Here is a 22,909-nt window from a genome sequence, read left to right as displayed (position 1 = left end):
GGAAGAGGAGATGCTGTTCCTCCAGTTGCATTGAGCTTCACTGGAACAATTGCAGCAAGCCAAGGACAGGCATGTGGGCATGGGAGCAGGATCATGTGTTAAAATGGCAATCAACCGGAAGGTCAGGGTCCTGATTGCTGAGCACCTTCGGTCTGTGTGCAAAACGATCACACAGTCTATGCTTGGTCTCTCTGATATAGAGGAGACCACACTGGAAGCAGCGAATGCAATACACCAAATTGAAAGAGGTGCATGTGAAACACTATTTAACCAGGAAGGACACACCACGATTTTTGGAGGAATTCCTCACCAGATTTCTTAATGGAGTCGAGCAGAAGTGGAATGCACTCTACCCCACTAGAGAAAGGCCTCCCGCTATGGTCACCACCTCTGCCTAGGATGCACTGGTAGCCCTGATGAGCAGAAGCTCACTGCAAAGGAGGAATGGGCAGCAGACCCACAAGAGGTGAATGATCTTCTAAGCTCAGCCAGGGTAAGTGAGCCTCATTCAGTCTTTTTCCGAACATTCACAACATCTTTCACTCAGCCACTTCCAGCTTAGCCAAAACCTGTATAAGGAGCCCCTCCTCCCCTCCTAATCCCCAACTTCCCCAATCACTATGATCCCCCCTACTCGGTGCAGTGTTCCTCACTCTCCAGCTCCCACCTCAAGACCCATGCCTGCCACACCTCATCAACATCTTAAATGTCATCACTGTCGCCTACACTCTCCCTACCTGTGTCATTGCAGAATAAAATAAACACAAGCGTGAGCAAGAATGTCCTTTTCAGAGGTACTGTTCCTCTTCTGATATTCAAAACTGTTCTAAAATCTCCACCTTTATTCCATCTATTATAAACAAACAAAACCAAGATGATTGCCTTCTCTTTCCAGCATATATAGAATTAGCTGAATAAAATTAACATTACGTTGTCTATAATTTTAATGAAAACCCAGTCACTTTACTTTCAAAAACTTTGTACAATAAATGTATCGATAGCTTAGTAAGGACAAAATCCACCACAGTCGGTGAATTGGATCTGTTTGTTTGATAGTGAGCCAAATTGATAGTTACTGACATTAAAATTTTAGTCTTTTGTTTAATGAATTATGTGGCCACAGCCAGCACTGGAAGGCTGTAACCTTTTTTTGAGTCACTGCCACTATGCAGCAAGCACTGACTGCTTATTCACAAGGTTATTTTCCCAACTCTCTGATTGAAAGTCATCTGCTCTCAGCACAGAGTCAAAGATAAGTCAGATTTGAGATCACATGTGAATCTGTTGACAAGGACCCATTGATTTATCATGCTGACAGCTTCATACACTAACTCAAGACAGCTATGATTGTTACCAGCTACATCTGGGGCATGGTCACCCTCAATATCAACTAGAAATCTAGAGTCCCAGAAGCAATTCATTGTTTCATCCAATCCTACACTTGCTTAATCCAGAAAACGTGTTTTTTGGGAACTATGACACACATCAACACACCACAGGGATTGACTGTAAGTTTTTAATGGCAACTTTCACAGTACACAGAATCACAGAATACTGCAATGCAGAAGAAGCCCTTCGGCCCATCCGAGTCTGCACCAAGACATGAAATGCCTTGCCCTGCCTACTTAATTAAGGGCCAAAGGGCCTGTACTGTGCTGTACTGTTCTATGTTCTTAATCCCACTTGACAGCAGTTGGTCAATGGCCTTGAATATTATGACGTGCCAAGTACTCATCCAGGTACTTTTTAAAGGATGAGAGGCATCCTGCCTCCACCACCCTCCCAGGCAGTGCATTCCAGACTGTCACCACCCTCTGAGTAAAAAAGGCATTTCCTCAAATCCCCCCTTAACCTCCCACCCCTCACTTTTAACTTGTGTCCCCTCATAACTGATCCTTCCACTAAAGCGAACAGCTGCTCCTCATCCACCCTGTCCATGCCCCTCAATCTCGAACACCTCAATCAGGTTGCCTCCTCAGTCTTCTCTGCTCCAACAGTAACAACCCAAGGCTATCCAGCCTCTCTTCATAACTTAAATCCCAGGCAGCATCCTGGTGAATCTCCTCCAGCATGCTCACATTCTTCCTATAATTTGGGGACCAGAACTGCACACATTACTCCAGCTGTGGTTTCAAAGTTCTGTACAATTCTCTCTTTTGTAATCTATACCCCAATTGATAAAAGCGAGTGTGTCACAAGCCCTTTTCACCACCCTGTTTACCTGCCTTTCCATCTGCAGAGATCTAGACCAATGCGCAAGGTCCCTTTGTTCTTTGGAACTTCCCAGTGTCAAACCTTTCATAGTATACTTCCTTGTCAAATTACTCCTTCCACACTTTTCAGGGTTAAATTCCATCTGCCACTTATCCACCCATTTGATCATCTCATCTATATCTTCCTGTAACCCAGGACACTCAACCTCACTGTTAACCACCCAGCCAATCTTTGTGTCACCGGCAAGGGCACAGCACAGATCCCTATGGTACACCACTGGTCACTAGCCTCCAGTCACTAAAGAAGCCAGTTGTCACCATCCTCTGTCTCCTTCTACTGAACCAATAATGTATCCATCTCGTCAGATCACCCTGTATCCCATGTGCATTAGCCTTTTTAATAAGTCTCCCATGTGGGATTTGTCAAAGGCTTAATGAAATCCATGTAAACTACATCAACTGCACTACACTCATCCATACACTTTGTTACATGCTTTAAAAATGGCCTCCTTCTCGCAGTAAGCGGAGCAGCATAAAGGCATTTCTTAAAGTGAAGCCAACAAACTACTAATTTCCTCACTGAATGAGGCAGCATTATGGCATAGTGGTTAGCATTGCTGTGTCACAGCGCCAGGGATCCAGGTTCAATTCCCGGCTCGGGTCACTGGCTGTGGTTTGTACGTTCTCCCTGTGTCTGTATGGATTTCCTCCCACAATCCAAAGATGTACAGGTTAGGTGGACTGGCTATGCTAAATTGACCCTTAGTGTCAGGGGACTAACTCGGCTAAATGCAAGGGGTTATAGGGCCTGGACGGGATTGTGGTCAGTGGACTGAACAATCTCCTCCTGCATTGTAGGGATTCTATGAATGAATATGACAGGTCTTCTTTGCACTACCTACTTATCTTGTCCTTCTAGGTGGTAGAAGTCACAAGGTGGGAAGGTGCTATCAAAGAAGCATTGGTGAATTGCTGCAGTGCATTTTGTAGATAATATATACTACAGCCACTATGCATTGATGGTGGAAGAAGTGAATTTTTCAGGTGGTTGTTGAAGTGCCAATAATATGAGCTGCTTTGTCCTGGATGGTATTGACTTTAAGTATTGCTGAAGCTCCACTCATCCCGGAAGTAGAGAGTATTCATCACATTCCTGACCTGTGTCTTGTCAATGGTGGAAAGAATTTGGTGAGTTAATCGCCACAGAATATCCTGCCTCTGACCTGCTATCATAGCCACTGTACTTCTGTGACACACAGTTAAGAGGATGTTTGAACAGGTGTAACCTGTGGACTGATCATCAGAGTGCCTTTTTGAGAATGCTGTGCCAATGGTAGGCCCCCTATGTAATTCTTCCCTTTCCCCTCTCCACCATTCAACAGGATTCCCTTCCCCTTACAATCCTTTTGAAGTTTGCATGCTATTCTCAGGATCAGTGTGATATACTAATAGTATGGTGAGCTCAGAAAATTGCACCCCCCACCAGGTTCCATTGGCTTCTACTCTTTGGGACTAGTTGCAGTCCCAGTAGTAATTAATCCTCCCAGTGGCATTGCAGAACTGCCACCAATTTGATTGACTGAAGGTTTGGGAGGTGGGACCATCTCTTGGATAACAATTAAAGGACTGCAAGACAAGTAGGCCAAGAAAAAGCTGGTTCACCACCCAACTTTTACATTAAGAGGGCCGAGACCCCAACCCAGCATTAAATTCAGCCCTCAAAGTGGTTGAGTAATCTATTTCTCATAGAAGTTGACTTTCAATGGCCTGCACCTATAAAATCATGAGCAAAACCTGAGACTATTTCAACAAAACTCCCTCCTTCAATCTCACAATAACTAAAACATACAGAACTCCAAGTATGATAAGAGACGCTGGCACAAGCAGTACATCTTCTTTTCACATACAATTACAAAGGTAAGGAATACAATTGTGTTATCTCATACCAGTAAGTCATCTAACTAAAAGTTCAATTTCTCCATTTCTGTTCCATCAATCGGCACATGGTTCAATCCCTTTGTATCCTTGTGCTGTTCAACTGACTTTGTCATGCCTTTGTCCTCATTTTAAAAAGCCTCTCCATCTCAGCCACAGATTGAAAAGGAGTCTCCCTGTATTACCAACAATCTACTATTTGCTCCCTGAAAGAAGACACTTCCCAGCTCATGTAATATTTACCAATTGTCTGCCTAAGGAATCACATTGCAGCACAAGAGCTGTCTTTGAAGCTTTTTTTTTGCTGGCCTTTGTTCAAAACGTCTTCAAGAGAAATTTGTAAATATTCAATTCAGATTGTTGGAAAACTTGATAGTAGCACAGCTGAAAAAAATTTTCATATCATTTTGGTCAAAGCTGAATGTTCAAGGGCTGCACAATCAACCATTTCCTAGTTAAACAAGGCATGCAATTTTCCTTACTTCTCCTACCTCCAAGTTTAAGTACAATTTTGGTGTTAGTGGCAGAATTTCTGGGGCCACAACTTTTGCTTTATTTTCCTGTCATTTATCCACATCCATCACATATTTTTCCAAGAGCCAATTCTCCCAGAATTTGGCATATATTTTAGCATAACATAACCACATTGGTTTTATGCCTCAAGCTTTGATTCCACATACCACAACAATACCTGCCCCTTCCTTCTTATCTTGAAATAAAGTGGAACTTCAGGCTCAATTTCTTCAATTCCCTTGTTTAAACAATTCTGCAAGTTTGAAGAAACTTATTTGCCTTCCTCTGTAATTACACCGTACCTACTCATTACCAAATGGATATTAGCGAACAAAGCACTGAATCCTCCCCACCACTTTAAAATACTGAACCAATGAACTATGGAGAATGCTAACAAAATCAATGAACCTCAGACTCTCGAAATCCTATACACATAGAAATTACAGTAAAGGACTAGGCCAGTCAACGGTAATGTTTATCCTCCACATGAGCAGCAGCCCTGTTCCATGTTCCTATCCTGCTCCCACTTCTTTTTATTTCCCTTTCCTTCCACCATCAATCTAAAATCAATCTAAATTGATTCCTGTTAACAATGTGTGTACTTTCAATCAGAAATTCTGATACAACATTCCACTGCCTCACAACTTTGCTCCATATATTAAATCTCAAGTTTTCTAAGTATATGTATCAAAATAAATATATCCCTTCTATCACTGGAGTCTGTTCTATTTACTCTGCTCCATTCCTTCATAATTTCATACATCTTAATCTCACTTTCTAACAAACACAGCCGCAGTCTTTCATGGCTTTTTTCATATTTGTGTGTTTCTTTACATTGGGCGCCATCCTAATAAATCCCTATTATCTCAATGTCCTTCCTATAGTGTATAGTCCAAAACTACACACAGTACTCCAAATGTGGTCATACTGAAGTTTGATACAGATTTTCTATTATGTCATGACTTTTTTATTCTGTACCTTTTGCTATTAAATGCAATATTTTTATCCACCTGAAGTACTGCTTTTAGTGTCTTGTGAAAAAGGACAATGATTTAGGGTTTCAGATTTACATCACCCAGTTTATATAATGCTTACAATTTTGTAACCAAAATGTGGCATCCACATGTATTGGCATTTAACTTCACTTGATATGGCCCCACCTTTTCACTGCAGGTATTCCTTTGTAGTTTCTTCTGATCCTTGGAATTCTGCGCATCCTATTTTAGTAAAATCAGTAAATGTGACATCACATCCTCAAGCCCAAATTTCTAAATCACTGGTGTATGCCATGAATAGCATTCCCAAAACAGAACTCCATGGGATACCATTATGCCCTTTCAACCACTGAGATCCCTATTCTGTTTCCTCTCTTTGAGCCAAATTTGCTACCTTTCCCTTAATTTTCTCCAGTAGACTGCTGTGGGGTATCTGGTTGAAGACTTTCTAGACAGCCATACTCACCACAACCACTAAACTTCCCCTACCTTATTTATGTATTTGTAATATCCTCCAAAAAGGCTACAGGTAGATCAAGAATAATCTTCCTTTCTGAAATCTTCATCGGTTGCTCCTAATTATTTTCTATCATTTAGTAATTTCATCTTTAAAAAGATAGGAAAATTTATCTTACCAAGAATGCTAAACTGACTGACCTGCTATAATTAGCACCGTCTCCCACTTGAGAATAGATATTACATCAACCAATCTCCAGTGACCCACACAAATACATTCTTAATAAAAATCCTGAAATGAGATCTTCAGGGTCTCCAATAATTCTGCTCTTTGCTTCCCATAGGATGTTTATGTCTGTTGCATCAGGCCCTGGCAATCTGTCCTCTTCTAACTAACTTTCAACCAATTGGGGATTTGCCACTTCTCAATATGCTTAAAATCTTTTTTTTCTGGGAAATAATCTATGGCCTGTCCTGAATAATTCTAACAGGAAAATTTAATCAATGTAGCATCCAGAACAGCAATATCTTCTCACGTGCATTACAAGTAAACTATGCAGGGCTTTATTTATCAATTACATTTTCATCCCAAGGTGTTGGTACATCATAAGATTGACTCCAGTACAGTAATAATCAGCCAGAGGGGAGAGAGGCAACGGAACAAATGAGCCTAACAGGCAACATCCAAGCACCAACCTGTGTGTTCAAAAGGTTTAACCTTAAAGATTTGAAGTCTTGTCAAGACAAAACAACTGTTACCGTTTAGGAAAAGAAGATCCCATATTAGAAAAATGAAAGTTGGAGGCAGGTCAGTGTCAGGTTTCTGTTTTTACACACATGCATGCACACAGACACCCCTTGATTGTTCTGCTAACCCTCACAACACCTGCCTAAACAGGCATATGGGAGATTGAACTTAACATGTCCAAAATACAAATCTCTGGCAACATGACACACCCTTAGTACTGCACTATATACCATGTTAGGTTGTGTTCAAAGTATGACCTCAACTCACAAGCAAAATATTACCAACAAGAGTTAGAAAACCCAATTCTTTTCCTGCAAAAATGCTAATCTGCTAACAGTCCCCTCAACAATTAAACATTTCATTATTCATTCACTGCAAGTCCAGCACAGGCAAATGCTATAAGTAAGCAAAACTCACATTTGCAATGATCTATCAGCAGCTGACAGACACTAAGACCAAAGATGACATTGCAACATATGAGAATTTATTTTGGAGGATTGTTTCTTCTAGCTCTCCAGGACTGCAGCAACCAGCTGATTCCTATTCTACTTTCAGAGCACCATATTTCCTAGAGTAACACAGGAATCGTCAACATTTATTGCAGCATTTTCTCACTTTAGTGCTGAGGCCAAACACTTGATTTCAATTTCAGGAATACACTGTCCTTTTTTAACCCTTAAGAGCAATTTCATCTTTTTTTCCTTTCTTGTGGTTATTACTCCTGTAACCTTTCTTTTCCCATTCCTTGCTCTCTTAAACTCACTCACCTCAATTTTGGCTACTAAGGCCGGCAGCTCAAGTCAGGAAATTTCCCAATTCATTAGATCCACCTTAGTGAAAAATGCCATTGCGTGATTTTCACTCAGGTAATGCAGAATAGTCAAGAGCGTTGGCAATCTTGGCATTGAGCAAATACCAAACCAGGCTGGTTATAGGGCCTTTTTTGATTTTCTGGGACATTGACCCAGTTGCTTCAGAAGTTGTTAGATCGTCTGGCCTCAACCTTTCACATCTGCTCACCCTCACCCAAGACCTACCCCATTGTCTCTCATAGCAGTTAGCACTATTGCCTCACAGTACCAGGGTCCCGGGTTTGATTCCCAGCTTGGGTCACTGGGGTTGTCTGTGTTGAGTTTGCGTGTTCTCCCTGTGTCTGCATGGATTTCCTCTGGGTGCTCCGGTTTCCTCCCACAGTCTGAAAGACATGCTGATTAGGTGCCTTGACCTCAACTGGCACCAGAGTGTGGCAACTGAGAGAATTTCACAGTAACTATATTGCAATGTTAATGCAAGCCTTACTTGTGACTAATAAATATATTTTACTTTATCCTCTATGCCACCTACGTAGTCATTCGCAAAGTGGAGGCAATTTTCCCAAAATAATTCTAAGTGTCCATTGGGTGCACTCCATGCAGTGCATCAGGAGATTCACACATTGGGGGTGGGGGATGAAGCCGGCAAGAGAGTGCTCAGTATGCCAATACGTGTTACTCTCCCACCCCGCAACGGACATGACCTTCACCCCCAATAGGAATGGCTGGCCCCCCCCATACATCGCCAGCCACTTAATGGCCCCAGCCACCCCTCCAATTACTGGCCTCCTGATAGTCACGGCCACCTCCCTACTAACCCCCCCTCCCCCGATTACCGGCTTTTCAATCACTGGCCCCCCCATCCCCTCCCCTAGCCTGGCCCCACCCCCAGACCCTTTCCCCCAGCTCTTCCCCCTCCCGCACCTTGCTGATGACCAGCCTCCCCATATGGGTCTCCCAATTGATGGTCCCAACCCTGCCCCCCCCGACCTCCCCATGCATAGCTTGCCCCTTCCCACCTCCTTCCCTGCCTGGCCCTCCCTCATGTGGTCCCGCCCCTTCGATGCCCTGCCCCATCCCCTTGCACTGCCTGGTGCCCAATGGGGATTGCACTACCAGTGTGCCATGCTGTGATGGCCAGAGTGCCTGGTGGGCAGTGCCAAGGTGCGAGGCTGACACTGACAGGCTCCCAGGTTGAGTGGAGTGGTCCAGTCACCTGATGAAGGAGCAGCGCTCCAAAAGCTTGTGACCTGTTGGGCTTTAACCTGGTGTTGTGAGAATTCTAACTGTATCCTGTTGAGTTGATAGTGGAAAAAAAAACTCCCAATCACAGCATCCATTCAAAACTTTTGGTTCATTTCCTATAAAAACAAAACTTCTGCTCAGGCTCCAAGAAGATAGCCAATCCTTTCAATAGACTCTTTAAGCTCTCAATCAAACTGTGAACTCAAAATCTCCTGCTGCGATAATTATTGCATTTGAAGCTCAGCCAGAGTCCTCAATTGGTCTAGGGCAGGAAATCCAGCCTACACCTATCCTACCTCTGACTTTGTGAATGGAGTTGGAAGGGCGATGGGCTCTCTATGCTTCCTGGCCTGTTAAATCGTGCACTGGCCCACATTCAAGCCTGCGTCCGGGAATGGGTGGTGGTGGTGGTGGTGGCGGCAGTTCTGAGAGTGACACTCACATCCTTACTGCCAACCTCTCCTCTCCCTTTCTCCGTGACACCCAGATTCTCACCTGTGGCCACATGCTTGATCCGAGGCTTTGGATGGCTGTTGTGCCGGTAGCAGCCACCTGCCCAGTGAAGTTGCTGAGTACTGAACAGTTGTGATCTCTGACCAGCAGCTTGACAGGCAGGACTCTCATCCCAGAGTTCTTGATCCCAGGGGAAGACCGACTACTAGCCTGTCAACTGCCTGAGTGTCACAAGATGTGACAAACTTTCCAAAACAGGTACACAGGGTGTTTTTTCTTTTATTCTTTCATGGGATATGGGTGTTACTGGCTGTAAAACAGAAAGAAATCCCACAACACCAGTTTAAAGTCCAAACAGGATTTATTTGTAGCAAAAGTCACAAGCTTTCAGGACAGTCTGTCCTTTCGTCAGGCACCTGACAAAGGGACAGGCTGTCCCGAAAACTTGCAGCTTTTGCTACAAATAAATCCTGTTTGGACTTTAAACTGGTGTTGTGGGATTTCTTTCTGTTTTACCCCAGTCCAACGCCAGCATCTTCACATCATGTCACTGGCTGGCCAACATTTATTACTCATCCCTAATTGCTCTTGAGAAGATAGTGGTAAGCCGCCTTCTTGAACCGCTGCAGAACACAAAGCAGTTAAGGAGGGAATTCCAGAATTTTGACCCAGCAACTGCAAAGGAACAGCGATATATTTCCAAGTCAGGATGGTGAGGGCTTGGAGTGGAACTTGCAGGCAGTGGTTTCCCATGTATTTGCTGCCATTGTCCTTCTAGATGGGAGCGGTCATGGGTTTGGAAGGTGCTGTCTAAGGATCCTTGGTGGATTGCTGCAGTGATTCTTATAGGTAGTACACCCAGTTGCTACTGAGCATTGGTGGAGGGGGTGATTGGCACCACATCTATAAACAATCAAGTAAGCTGCTTTTTTCTGGACGGTGTCAAACTTCTTCAGTGTTGTTGGAGCTAAACCCTCCAGGCAAGTGGGGAGTATTCCATCACACTCCTGACTTATGCCTTGTAGACGGTGGATAGGCTTTGAGGAGTCAGGTGGTGAGTTTCTCACTGTAATATTCCTAGTCTCTGACCTGCTCTCGTAGGCACTGTATTTATGTGCAAGTCCAGTTGAGTTCCTGGTCAATGGTAACCCCCAAGGATGTTGATAGTGGGCAATTCAGTGATAGTTACACCATTGAATGTCAAGAGGCAGTGATTAGAGTGTCCCTTATTGGTGATGGTCATTGTCTGGCATTTGTGTGGCACAAATGTTACCACCTGTCAGCCCAAGCCTGGATATTATCCAGATCTTGTTGCATTTGAACATGGCCTGCTTCAGTATTTGAGGAGTTGCAAACGGTGCTGAATATTGTGCAAAAATCGGCAAACATATCCCCATTTCTGACCTTATGACGGAGGGAATGTCATTGATGAAGCAGTTGAAGATGGTTGTGCCTAGGACACTACTCTGAGGGATTCCTGCAGAGATGTCCTGGAGCCGAGCTGACAGACCCTCCACAACCACAACCATTTTACTATGTGCCAGGTATGACTCCAACCAGCTAAGGGTTTGTCCCCTGATATCCATTGATGACAGTTTTGCTCAAGTGCCTTAATGCCACACTCAGAACCATTTTACCTTTGAGAGATGTAGGCATCGTTAAAATGAACAGCATTTGCTCTCCATCTGTAATTGTCTTTGAAGTGAATGGCACGCTAACCGATTCCTGAGGTTCTGTCACACGTAAGCCAGAGTAGGAAAGGATGGTAGATTTCCATCCACAATGGATATTAGTGAACTTGGTGGGTTTTTAACAACAGTCGATGATAGCTGTGATGTAAAGCTACTGAGACGAACTTTGTATTCCAGATTCATTAAATAAACTTGAAAATTTCATCAGCTGCTGTATTGGGATTTGAACCCAAGTCTTCATCACTAGTCCAATGGTATTACCAGTATGCCACCATCTCCCCTCTGCAGAAGTTAAGAAGCCACTCTTATTGCAGCACTTTCACAGGCTGAATTTCTAAGTTTCCTTTATTGTAATTCTATTTGACCATCAGGTAATTTCAGTTAAAATTGACAGCTTTAATAGCTTTCACAAAGCTCTCCAATTCTGCATCATTTCACATCCCTCCCTCTCTCCAAATATAGGCCAAATATATACTAGTAATTTAATCTTTGATCCTAAATATCACTATACAAAGTTATATTGTGCCAATTGATCTAATATAGATACTTCAGCCCTGGTAAGTGCAAAACCTAATTTCTGTATATAAATTACGTTCTATGCTGTAGCATGCATTGTGCTTAAGTGCAATGAAAAAATATATTTTTTTATATATATTCATATAAAAATATGTTCATATATTTGATGGGAATAATGGACTGTACCTTCTGGAGTGTGGTTTCTGTCATATCTAGAAGTTCAATGATAGGAGGAAGATACATCTCTCGAGTATTTGCTAACTTCTGTTTTGTATCAAGGGACATCTCCTTCATAAATGCTGAGGGAGTCAACTGAAAGAAAAAGATCAAAAGATTGTACAATTAAATAAAAAGAACACAGCAATCATATAGAAGTAATCAAGCTTCTACCCTGGAAGATCCAGCCAGATTGTGACAAGTGAAGATCGATCAGTGCTTCAGATTTACCAAGTTCAACAAATCAATTTTAGGGCCAAGCCAGGAAATGGACAACAGCTGGTTGTTCAAGGGCATCAAGTCAGATTTTAAAGCAATGCTGCTCCTCCACATACAAAAAAAGATGCAGATGTTTGACAGCACAATATAACTACGTTATAGCCTTGCATTATTATCATGCTGGTATCAGGTGCAAAAACTGGGGAAATAAAGTCTTTTTCTTATCACTAAAGCCTTATACCTGATTCAAGTTCACCGAAGCATGCAGTTTTTAAAGAAATAGATCCTATTACAACATTGAGCACTGATGTTAAAGAACAAGAACAAAGAATGTGAGGAACAGGAGCAAAGTCAGGCCACAAGGCGTTGTGCTGCAACAAATCAACCAAGCACTCTTGCCCCTCAACTACTTTTCGCACCAGTTATATACCAGCTGTTTTTCCATGTCAATGGCGCTTCTAAGTTACTCCTAAACTGTAACAAAACAGCTTTTCAATTATTCATCCTTGAAAGCTGCATTTTCAAAAATTACAGATGCAATCCCACGCTTAAAAAACAATTTAGCACAAGTGAGGCACTTCTTTAAAATATTGATCACAAGATGGAGAAAAAAAAAAATCAGGCGAGTCAACCAGACACAATTGTAATCAAGATGGACATCACAAAAATACTGACAATTAGCGGGAAGCTTTGATAAGCTATTATTTTGTTTCCATAATCTAACAGTCTCCAACCATGCTGATTTATTCTTCTTTGAACATGTGCACATAAGGAGCACCGTTCTATATGGAGATACAATCTGGGGAAAATACTACCACAGGGAAGCAATACATAAATCTCACTGCTGCTATTTTGGAGTGTGATAATGCTCTGGGTGCAGGTGCTGTATCTGGATTGCATGAGACTGACAGACATTCTAAAGGTGTCAGGTTGGCCTAAAGACCCACAGGATTTTATAAAACGTCAAATTAATTTACAATTCAAATAAACAATTGCTTATTCAATATCGGACAGCACTCTGCCAATCATGCAGTTTGTTACATAGTAATGCCCAGCTATGGGATTAACTGCTAGGACTCCAATTGCGATCACATTAAATCCCAGAATAGGTAGTCATAGAACATAGAACATAGAACATTACAGCGCAGAACAGGCCCTTCGGCCCACGATGTTGCGCCGACCAGTTACAAAAACAATGACCCACTAGCCTATACCAATCCCTTTTCGTCCATAAACCTATCCAGAGATCTCTTAAACGCCCCCAAACTAGACGCATTTACAACTGCAGCAGGCAGGGCATTCCAATCCCTCACCACCCGCTGGGTAAAGAACCTACCCCTGACATCCGTCCTGTAGCTACCCCCCCTTAATTTAAAGCCATGCCCCCTCGTGCTAGCTTTCTCCATCCGAGGAAAAAGGCTATCACTATCCACCCTATCTAAACCTCTAATCATCTTATATGTTTCAATAAGATCCCCTCTTAGCCGCCTTCTTTCCAACGAAAACAACCCTAGATCCCTCAGTCTCTCCTCATAGGACCTCCCCACCATACCAGGCAACATCCTAGTAAACCTCCTCTGCACCCTCTCCAACGCCTCCACATCCTTCTTGTAATGCGGGGACCAGAACTGCACACAGTACTCCAAGTGCGGCCGCACTAGAGTAGTGTACAGTTGCAACATTACACTGCGACTCCTAAATTCAATCCCCCTACCAATAAACGCCAAGACACCGTACGCCTTCTTGACAACCTTATCTACTTGATTCCCAACTTTCAGGGATCTATGTACACACACACCTAGATCCCTCTGTTCATCCACACTATTCAAAGTCCTCCCGTTAGCCCTATACTCGACACATCTGTTGCTCCTACCAAAGTGAATTACCTCACACTTCTCCGCATTAAATTCCATCCGCCACCTCTCGGCCCAGCTCTGCAACCTATCTAAGTCTCCCTGCAGACTATGACACCCTTCCTCACAATCTACCACACCTCCAACTTTGGTGTCATCAGCAAATTTACTAATCCACCCAACTATACCCTCATCCAGATCATTAATAAAAATTACAAACAACAGTGGCCCCAAAACAGATCCCTGAGGCATCTGGACTTTCTTTCTACACTAGCTTTTGCTAAGTTGCACTGGAACAAAAGTCTGCACCTAAAAAGTAAAAGGAAACCCCATCTTGGCTTCCAGTCTTTCCTGTTGCGTAAGTAATACAGCAATAGTTTCAATAGCAGGCTCACCTGCATTCCCACACTCACAGCTTCTATTTGGCTGTCCATCCTACACTCTAGCCAATTAGCACTCTACACCAGGAAAACCGGGGTTGGGATTGCTCTTCCCCACCCAAGGGAGCGATCTCAAAAAATCCAATACCTGCTTCCTGACCATAGAAGGAACATAGAACCATTTTAGAAAAGACAAATAAATGAAAAACCTACTTGACTTCATCCTCACCAATCTGTTTGCTGTTGTTATTGACCCTAACAATACTGAAAGGAGTGACAACCTCAGGGTACTTGTGGAGACAAAGTCCTGTCTTCATACCAAGGCATCTTCGAATGACTTATGCGTCACTATTACTGTGCTAAAGGGGATAGATTCAGTTCAGATCCAGCAGTTCATAAAGTGCTGTGAGTCATTAGCAGCAGCAGAATTGTATTCAACAACAATCTGTAACTCACAGCCTGGCATATCTCTCACTCCACCATTACTATCAAGGAGGCCAACCTTGATGCATAGGAGAGCATGTCAAGTGCAGCACAAGACACGTACAAATGAGGTGCCGTCCTGATGAAACTACAGCACAGGACTAAACACGTGCTTAACAGCAAAAGCAGCATGCAATAGATAGTTCCCAAAGGTAGGGGAGTCTAAAACTAGAGGACATAGGTTTAAGGGTGAGAGGGGAGAGATACAAAAGTGTCCAGAGGGGCAATTTTTTCACACAGAGGATGGTGAATGTCTGGAACAACTTGTCAGAGGTAATAGTAGAGGCAGGTACAATTTTATCTTTTAAAAGGGATTTAGATAATTACATGGGTACGATGGGTTTAGAGGGATATGGGCCAAATGCGGGCAATTGGGATTAGCTTAGAGGTTTAAAAAAAATGGCATGGACAAGCTGAGCCGAAGGGCCTGTTCCCATGCTGCAAACCTCTATGACTCCATGACTCTATGAGATGATGCAAAGCAATCCAAAGAACAAAAGGATCAGATCAAAATTCTGCAAACTTTCCACATCCTGTCATGAATGATGCTGGACAATTGAATAACTAATCATAGGAGGGGTCTTTGCTAACATCTTCACCCACAATGATGGGGAAGCCAAGCATATTTGAGCAAAAGGCAAGGGTGAAGTACTTGCAACCATCTTCAGGCAGAAGTATCCAGTAGATGATCCATCTTAGCCTCATCCTGAAGTCTCCACCATCACAGATATCCATCGTTAGCTAATTCTATTAATTTCATTAATTTCAGCTAAATATTGACATCTACCCAATAACATGCCACAGTGTTCGCACTGCTACTTCACAGCTCCAGGTTCAATTCTGGCCTTGGGTGATTTTGAGTGGAGTTTACATGTTCTCCCCATGTCTTCTTCCAGGTGCTCCAGTTTCCTCCCACAGTTCAAAAGGTAAGCTGTTTAGGTGGATTGGTTATTGTTAATGCGTGACGTTATAGGCCAAGGCAGAGGGATGGGACACTCTTTCAGAGAGTCGATGCATCAAATGGCCTCCTTCTGCACTGTAGGGGCTCTATGGTTCTGTGCCTGGCTCAAGTTTGTCATGGAGAGGTTAGTAATCATCCCTTCAAGGGATAGCCCTGTAGCACAGCGAATCCATCCACTTAACTTAGAGGTGGATTGAAGAGCTATGACACCCTGGAGGACGAAGGATTTATGTCAACAGCCAGAAAGCAAGCACACACACATGCAGTGGTCACAGATCAATCAAATGTTGAGGAAATGGAAGCCCTTTCTGTTGTTAATAAATTGGACTGGCCAGACTGATAGCCCAATGGGTGCAATCAATGAAGTCCTGCACCTATGGAAATTCAGTGGCGAACGCAAAACCCACTTCCTTTTGCACCTGGAGGTCCATCTGCGCTGCCCAGCTCTTGGAAAAGATATCAACAATCTGAGTACAATAGTGTGCAACTGTTTGAGATACACACCAAGGTCCGCAGCTGATCATTGGAAGGAGTCAGAGTCAAAGGCATCAAGATCAGAATGATTTTGACAGCCACTGAGAGGACATGGCGTGCAACCTGCAGTCTTCCACGATAAATCTCTGTGACCATCTACCTGGGAAGTTGCACGGTACCATTTTCCAGTCCTATCAGCGATGGGCATCGTGATAGGTGGGATGGGAAAACGTAGCCAAAAGTCAATTTACCACCAGTGTAAAAATAGACCGCAATATTCCACTCCTGATGTTAATGGCAGTTCAGGTAGTCTGCTACGCTATGTCGGGAACCATATTTGAATATCATGACTATTTATTAAAAAGGCAGTTCAGCAGAATCAAGTCCCACTCCAAATCAAATGACCATGCAGGTGAGTAATTAGACCAGTATGAACCAGGACCAGAGATAAGTGACCTGCACTTTGTCACGATTGAGTGATTGTTGCTAGTGTATTCCATTATTAGATATAATATGGTACACTCTGTACCTCATTGGGTCACCTGACTTGGGAGTCAGAGGTCAGATAACATATGTAAAATGTAAGATATAACCAGGCTGTAGGTTTGCAACTGTGTCCCTATTCTGTTCTGTTCTTAATTCCCAATTAGTTTGCATGAATGATATTGGTCATCCTTCAACATAAAAACAAGATATGGTGTTAAAAATGAACTCAACAACAACGGAGTTTCTGAAACCACTTAAAGAGCTTAGTTTAGAGGACAATCTCGCAGACAATAGTGTCCAGAGCTTGCTAAAAGGATTTAAACTAAGCTAGGAATATTTAAATCAAAATACACAAAAAAAGATTATGCAAAATAAATGGCCCTGGGACATTCACGACCTGCTGGCTGATTTTTTGACTCCTGCTCATGTTTCCCACCTCACTTGTTACTCAACCAGTGTAGTGGGCTGGAAAATCACGCCAAATGTGTTCAAGGCAATTGGTTGCCTTAAGGGAGGTCACAACATCAAGATTAACAAAACTGACGTCCAAAATACTAAGAAAAGTACCACTAATGAAGAGAGATCAACTAAAGTGGAGTTGGACAGAATGGAGAAACTTCATATCATCAAGAAAACAAATGGTAAATTGGGTTAATGCAATTGTAATTGTTGAAAAATCTGATGGGAATCTACGAGTCTGTCAGATCCCAAAGATCTATACCAGGCAGTATAAAGAGAGCATTATCAGTTGCCTGCAGAGATCATGGGCAAAATTCTTCCGAAAAACTAAGTGTCATAACGGATAACAGCAGGAATACCAAAGCAATCCATACTGCACTCTCAGAGATGCTCTGCACTGCAATCCTCCCACATTCAGTCACTTTTTTGGAGAGTTGGGGTTTTTTTTTGGGGAGGGGACAGTAAATACACTGGTATGCCCAGCTTCAGAGCACCCGGCCATTGTTCTGCAAGGGTGCGCTGATCTCAGTGCAATGGGAGACCCCACCCCTTCCTGAAATGGGCCACCAAAACCAGGGCCCTCATGATGGGTCCCTTGCCTCAGCCTCAACGTACCCCATCTCATTCTAACCCCTGACATGCCCATCATGACCCCTGATATGCACCCCCATATCAATGACCCCGATATGCCCCTCCGCCATGATGAACCCCCTCCCCCGCCATGACATCTCCCCCATGACCCCCTTGTCATGGCCCCCTCCATATGATCCACTTCTGCATGACCACCATCTTTGCATAGCGCCACCTCCCCTTCATTGTAGATCCCACCCTGACCCCATCCCCTTGGTACCACCTCAGCACACTGGGGTGCCTGGTGGCTACTGCCAGGATACCTGATGCTAAATGGGCACTCCCCAGTGGGCACTCAGCCATGCCTCCAGCCACCTTTGATTGCTTCCAAGCCTACCAGCTTGGCTATTATGCCAGATCTCTGCTAATGGAGACAAGTAATGAATCTTGCTGTTCTCACACAGCACCTGAGGGCCAGAGAATCCCATGCACTGGGAGTCATAGAAACACAGAAGATAGGAGTAGGAGGAGGCTAACTGGCCCTTCAAGCCTGTTCCACCATTCATTATGATCATGATCATGGCTGATGGTCCAACTCAATAGCCCAATTCGGCTTTCTCCCTATAACCTTTGATCCCATTCGCCTCAAGTGCTATATCTAGCCATGTCTTGAATGCATTCAATGTTTTGGCATCAACTACTTCCTTTGGTAATGAATTCCACAGACTTACCACTCTGAGTGAAGAAATGTCTTCTCACCTCCGTCCTAAATGGCCTACCCCAAATCCTCAGATTGTGACCCCTGGTTCCGGACTCCCCCACCAGCAGGAACATCTTCCCAGTATCTACCCTGACTAGTCCCGTTAGAATTTTGTAAGTCTCTACGAGATCCCCCCTCAATCATCTGAACTAAAACAATCCTAATCCAGTCAATCTCTCCTTATATATCAGTCCAGCCATCCCCAGAATCAGCCTGGTAAAGCTTTGCTGCACTCACTCAAGCATCCTTTCTCAGAAAAGGAAACCAAAACTGCACACAATATTCCAGGTGTGGCCTCACCAAGGCCCTGTATAATTGCAACAACACATCCCTGCTGCTGTATCTACCATTTTCCTTCTTTACCGCCTGCTGCACCTGCATGCTTATCTTCAGCAACTAGTGCACAAAGACTTCTGGCACGTCAAGTTGGATGAATACATCTCCCATCTCTCTACCTTCAACACACCATTTGGGCTCTACAGATTTTTAGATTTACCTTTTGGTATTAATTCAGCCCTCGCGGTGTTCCACAGAGCAGTGAAGAAGCCATACAAGAAGAACATGACCAAAAAATGAGGCACTCTATCTACAACTAAACAATACCTTGATTTTAAAATTCTAATCTTAGTTTCCAAATTCCTCCATGGTCTCTCACCCCTCCTATTCTCTATAATGTCTTCCAACCTCACAACTGTCTAAAACAGCTAATTCTGGTCTCCTGAGCATCCTGATTTTAATTGCTCCATCATTAATGGCCAAGCTTTCAGTTTTCAAGACCCAGAGCTCTGGAATTTTCTCCATAAACCTCTCCATCCCTTTTTTCTCCTTTAAAAAATTCTTTACAACCTATCTCTCTGACTAAACATTTGGTCAATATCAGCTTACGCGGCTCAGTATCAAATTTTGCAATATGACACTCCTAGCAAACACCTTCCGATTTTTACTATGTTAACTATATGAAGATAAGTTAAAGAACATACAAATTACTTCACATCTTGGTATTTTTTATTCTAATTATTGCACTCAACGAGGGTGTTTGTTAAGTATTGGGATTTAACTTGTTCCTATATCAGATATACAGCATCAACATCAAGCATTCCCAGTCCAGGTACAGCACTAAGATAAGCTCCTTCTTCCCCAGAAGAGAGATCCTATTACATCAGTGTACTACTTTCATTGGTTCCCACTCTAGCAAGCTTGTCAAATTAAGCAAATCTGCTGCATGTCAGGTGGAAATTGGATCAAGACTATCCAGATTCATTTCACGTGGGAACTTGTAACCAGCAGAGAGAAGACTTTCATTCCAACAGTCTGGATGAATTTGACTTCTCGATCCCAGAGATGGAAGAACTAGGGTTTAAACCACTGCAAACTCCAGAACACCCCCCCTTTCCACTTCCATCCCAACAATTTGTTCTTTCCCCTTCAGATTGGACCTTCATCATTTCACGTCCCTGCATAATGCTCAGTTGCAGAACTATACGCATCGTATGGCACTAGACTTTGTCCTGTCAGCTGGGGATGGAATATGTGCCTTACTTGAACCACAATGTGTTGTACATGTATACCTGATAATTCAGAATCCATAACTGATCTACCAGCCATATTAAAGAAAAGCAGTTGAAAAACTCAAACAGCCTCCATTCTCTGGGGCAGGGCTTCAGGTTGGCTAGGCTTCCTAGGAACATCAATCATACAAGAGATTGTGTTCTTTTTCATTATCTTAGCATTCCTTGTAATTGTGCATGTGCTCAAATGCTGCTCTGCACAAGCAGTCAAGTCCACACAGGGCACAGCAACAAGAATTGCAGTCCATGTGGAGAAAGAAGCATCCCTAATGCCAAATGATCCTTCAGGACCCAAGAATACTTAGTTGAAAACATCCATTTTGTGGCCCATCTTGGGCTAGCCAAGGACCAAAAAGGAGGATATGTAAGAGTCACAAAGTGGCTGTAATATAGTTTAAAAAGATACTGTTTACATACACACAATAACAACTGTTAGAGAATTTAGACATGCATTTTTGAATATTTTGTAATAAAAGCATATACCTTGGTCAATAGCACAATGCTCTGAGGCATGATGGGATGTAGTCCAGTGAAAAGAACCACATTCCTCAGACAATGCAGCTACTGAGTAAAGGAAAATCAATTATTATCAATGTCTCTGGACAATCCTAATGAATAGAACAGTCACTACCCAAGGACAGTACCAGAGATCTCAGATAGTGTGAATGAATAGGTCATACATTGCACCAGATAAGGCAGTATAAAGAATGTTAGGAGATTGTGAGAAAAACTCTTGAAGTCCATAAACTCACGTAGTCCTATGCAGTCAGAGGGTAAATGTTATTGGCCAAGGTAAATAATCTATACTAATAATTATTGACTCATACCCAGCTGGGGTGAGCAAGGAGTGGGTAAACGGCTTTTGAAAATTGTATATTTGTAATACTGAAAGTGATATAATTTCAGAGTGATTTGGAACATCACCAAATCTCTCTCCCTTGTACATTGATCCAGGCTTGGCAAATAAAGAAACGTCTTTAACCAGAGTACTATGTCAGTGAATCTTTGTGTTAGCTGAGCCATAATTAAGAACCCCTCACATGAAAATCAGCTTAATACTTGGCTTCTAAAAAAAGCTCTAACAGGCTGGTACAAATTCCTTCTGTATGCTACTATTATACAATTCTATGAAATATTTATTTAAGATTACCTGGTCACTACAACGCACATAACCCTAAGAGGTGCAGGAATGACTGTGTGAGGAAAAGCTCATCAACGTTCCCTTCAATATTTTCTTTTGCTATCATCATAGATACAACGCAGAGGAAAAATACAATTCATCTTAAATGAGCACATTTTTCGAGGAGACTTTTACAGCATCCAAGATTTTATGAACTGCCATTTGTCACAGAAATGGGCACTTAATAAAAAAAAAGGTCATGCTATGTCTATGAGACACATGTGGTGCATCAGCAAGCAATGAACTGTTTAACAAGGAAAACCAGCCACAGGTCCCCATCTTCTTTCCTAATTCACCCTGTTGCTGACAAGTTGCCAATGCACTTTGACTAATAACCATCATCAAATGAAAATAATCTGTTCCACATGCCTGATCAATTAAATTATGCATTGTATATTTCGGTCCATCCAGTTAAAGGCACTGTCAGCCAAAACTACAATTCAATAATAAACTTCAAACACAGATGACCTTCCAAATACAAAATACAACTGGTGTAATGATTCTTTATCTAATAATAAGTTCCACAAACTCTAAAATGTAAAGAAAATCGTCAATCAGTGCAATCACTAATTGTTTGATTCCTGTTACTTGAACAATATTTTGTTCAGAGACCGTCTTCAATTATATACAAAGAAGAACAAAGAACAAAGAACAAAATCAGCCCGGGAAACAGGCCCTTCGGCCCAACGAGCCCGCGCTGCCATCTCAACACCACCAGTCCCCCTCTCCCCCCACGACCCCTGTCTAATGTTTTATGGCCATCCAGATTGAGGGAAACTGATTTAGGGACAATTTATTCCTGCCAATCAGCCTAACAGCACACCTTTGGGGTGTGGGAGGAAACCGCAGAAAACCCACGCAAGCACGGGGAGAATGCGCAAACTCCCACAGACACCGGCCCAAATCCAAGTGTCTGCACAGCAATCAGCGATAGTCACTGAGCTGTCGTCTTGCCCAGTATCTGGTCCAGTTTAAGCACACACTAAAGACATGAAGCACTAGGCCAATCCCGAACAACCAAGAGCAGCCCCAGAACGACCCATCGCGTGTATGCCCCTTGTTGGAGGTGGACCGACATAAAACCTGTGAATGAAAAGAGAAAAACATTATTATCATACCATACCCATTTACATTACCAGGGACACCCCAATGCTAATGACCCTTATTTAAAACAATCTCCTATATCCACCCATCTCCAACCCAGTCATGTGCCTAAGTTACTCTTAAATGACTCTAGCGTGTTTGCCTCCACCACCTTACTTGGCAGAGCATTCCATACCCCCACTACCCTCTGTGTGAAAAACCTCCCTCTAATATCTGTGTTGTACCTCTCCCCCCTCACCTTAAGTCCATGGCCCCTTGTCCTACGTGTCTCTATCATAGGAAATAGCTTACCTCTGTTTACTCTATCTATACCCTTCATAATCTTATATACCTCTATTAGATCCCCCCTCAGTCGGCGTCTTTCAAGGGAAAAGAGCCCCAATTTCTTCAATCTTTCCTCATACCCTAGTCCTTCCATACCAGGCAACATCCTGGTAAACCTCCTCTGCACCCTTTCCAGAGTCTCCACGTCCTTCCGGTAGTAAGGCGACCAGAACTGGACGCAGTACTCCAAATGCGGCCTAACCAACGTTCTATACAACTGCAACATTAGACTCCAGCTCTTATATTCTATACCCCTTCCTATAAAGGCTAACATACCATAGGCTTTCTTCACCAC

At 42.9% G+C, this 22,909-nt stretch overlaps 1 protein-coding gene across 1 annotated transcript in view; it reads right to left on the bottom strand.

Annotated features, from left to right (window-relative positions):
• Positions 1-22,909, bottom strand: part of hydin (HYDIN axonemal central pair apparatus protein) — a 1,114,396-nt gene that overhangs the window by 1,072,866 nt on the left and 18,621 nt on the right. Inside the window, exon 3 of the mRNA XM_080187991.1 lies at positions 11,764-11,889. Coding sequence (XP_080044117.1) covers positions 11,764-11,889 — 126 coding nt within the window. The remainder of the gene's footprint in view (positions 1-11,763; positions 11,890-22,909) is intronic.

The sequence above is a fragment of the Carcharhinus amblyrhynchos genome, chromosome 4 (genome assembly GCF_965287045.1).
Source record: "Carcharhinus amblyrhynchos chromosome 4, sCarAmb.v2.hapA, whole genome shotgun sequence".
Taxonomy (NCBI): domain Eukaryota; kingdom Metazoa; phylum Chordata; class Chondrichthyes; order Carcharhiniformes; family Carcharhinidae; genus Carcharhinus; species Carcharhinus amblyrhynchos.
Note: the sequence above shows the minus strand (reverse complement) of the source record. Positions and strands in the feature narration are given on the sequence as shown.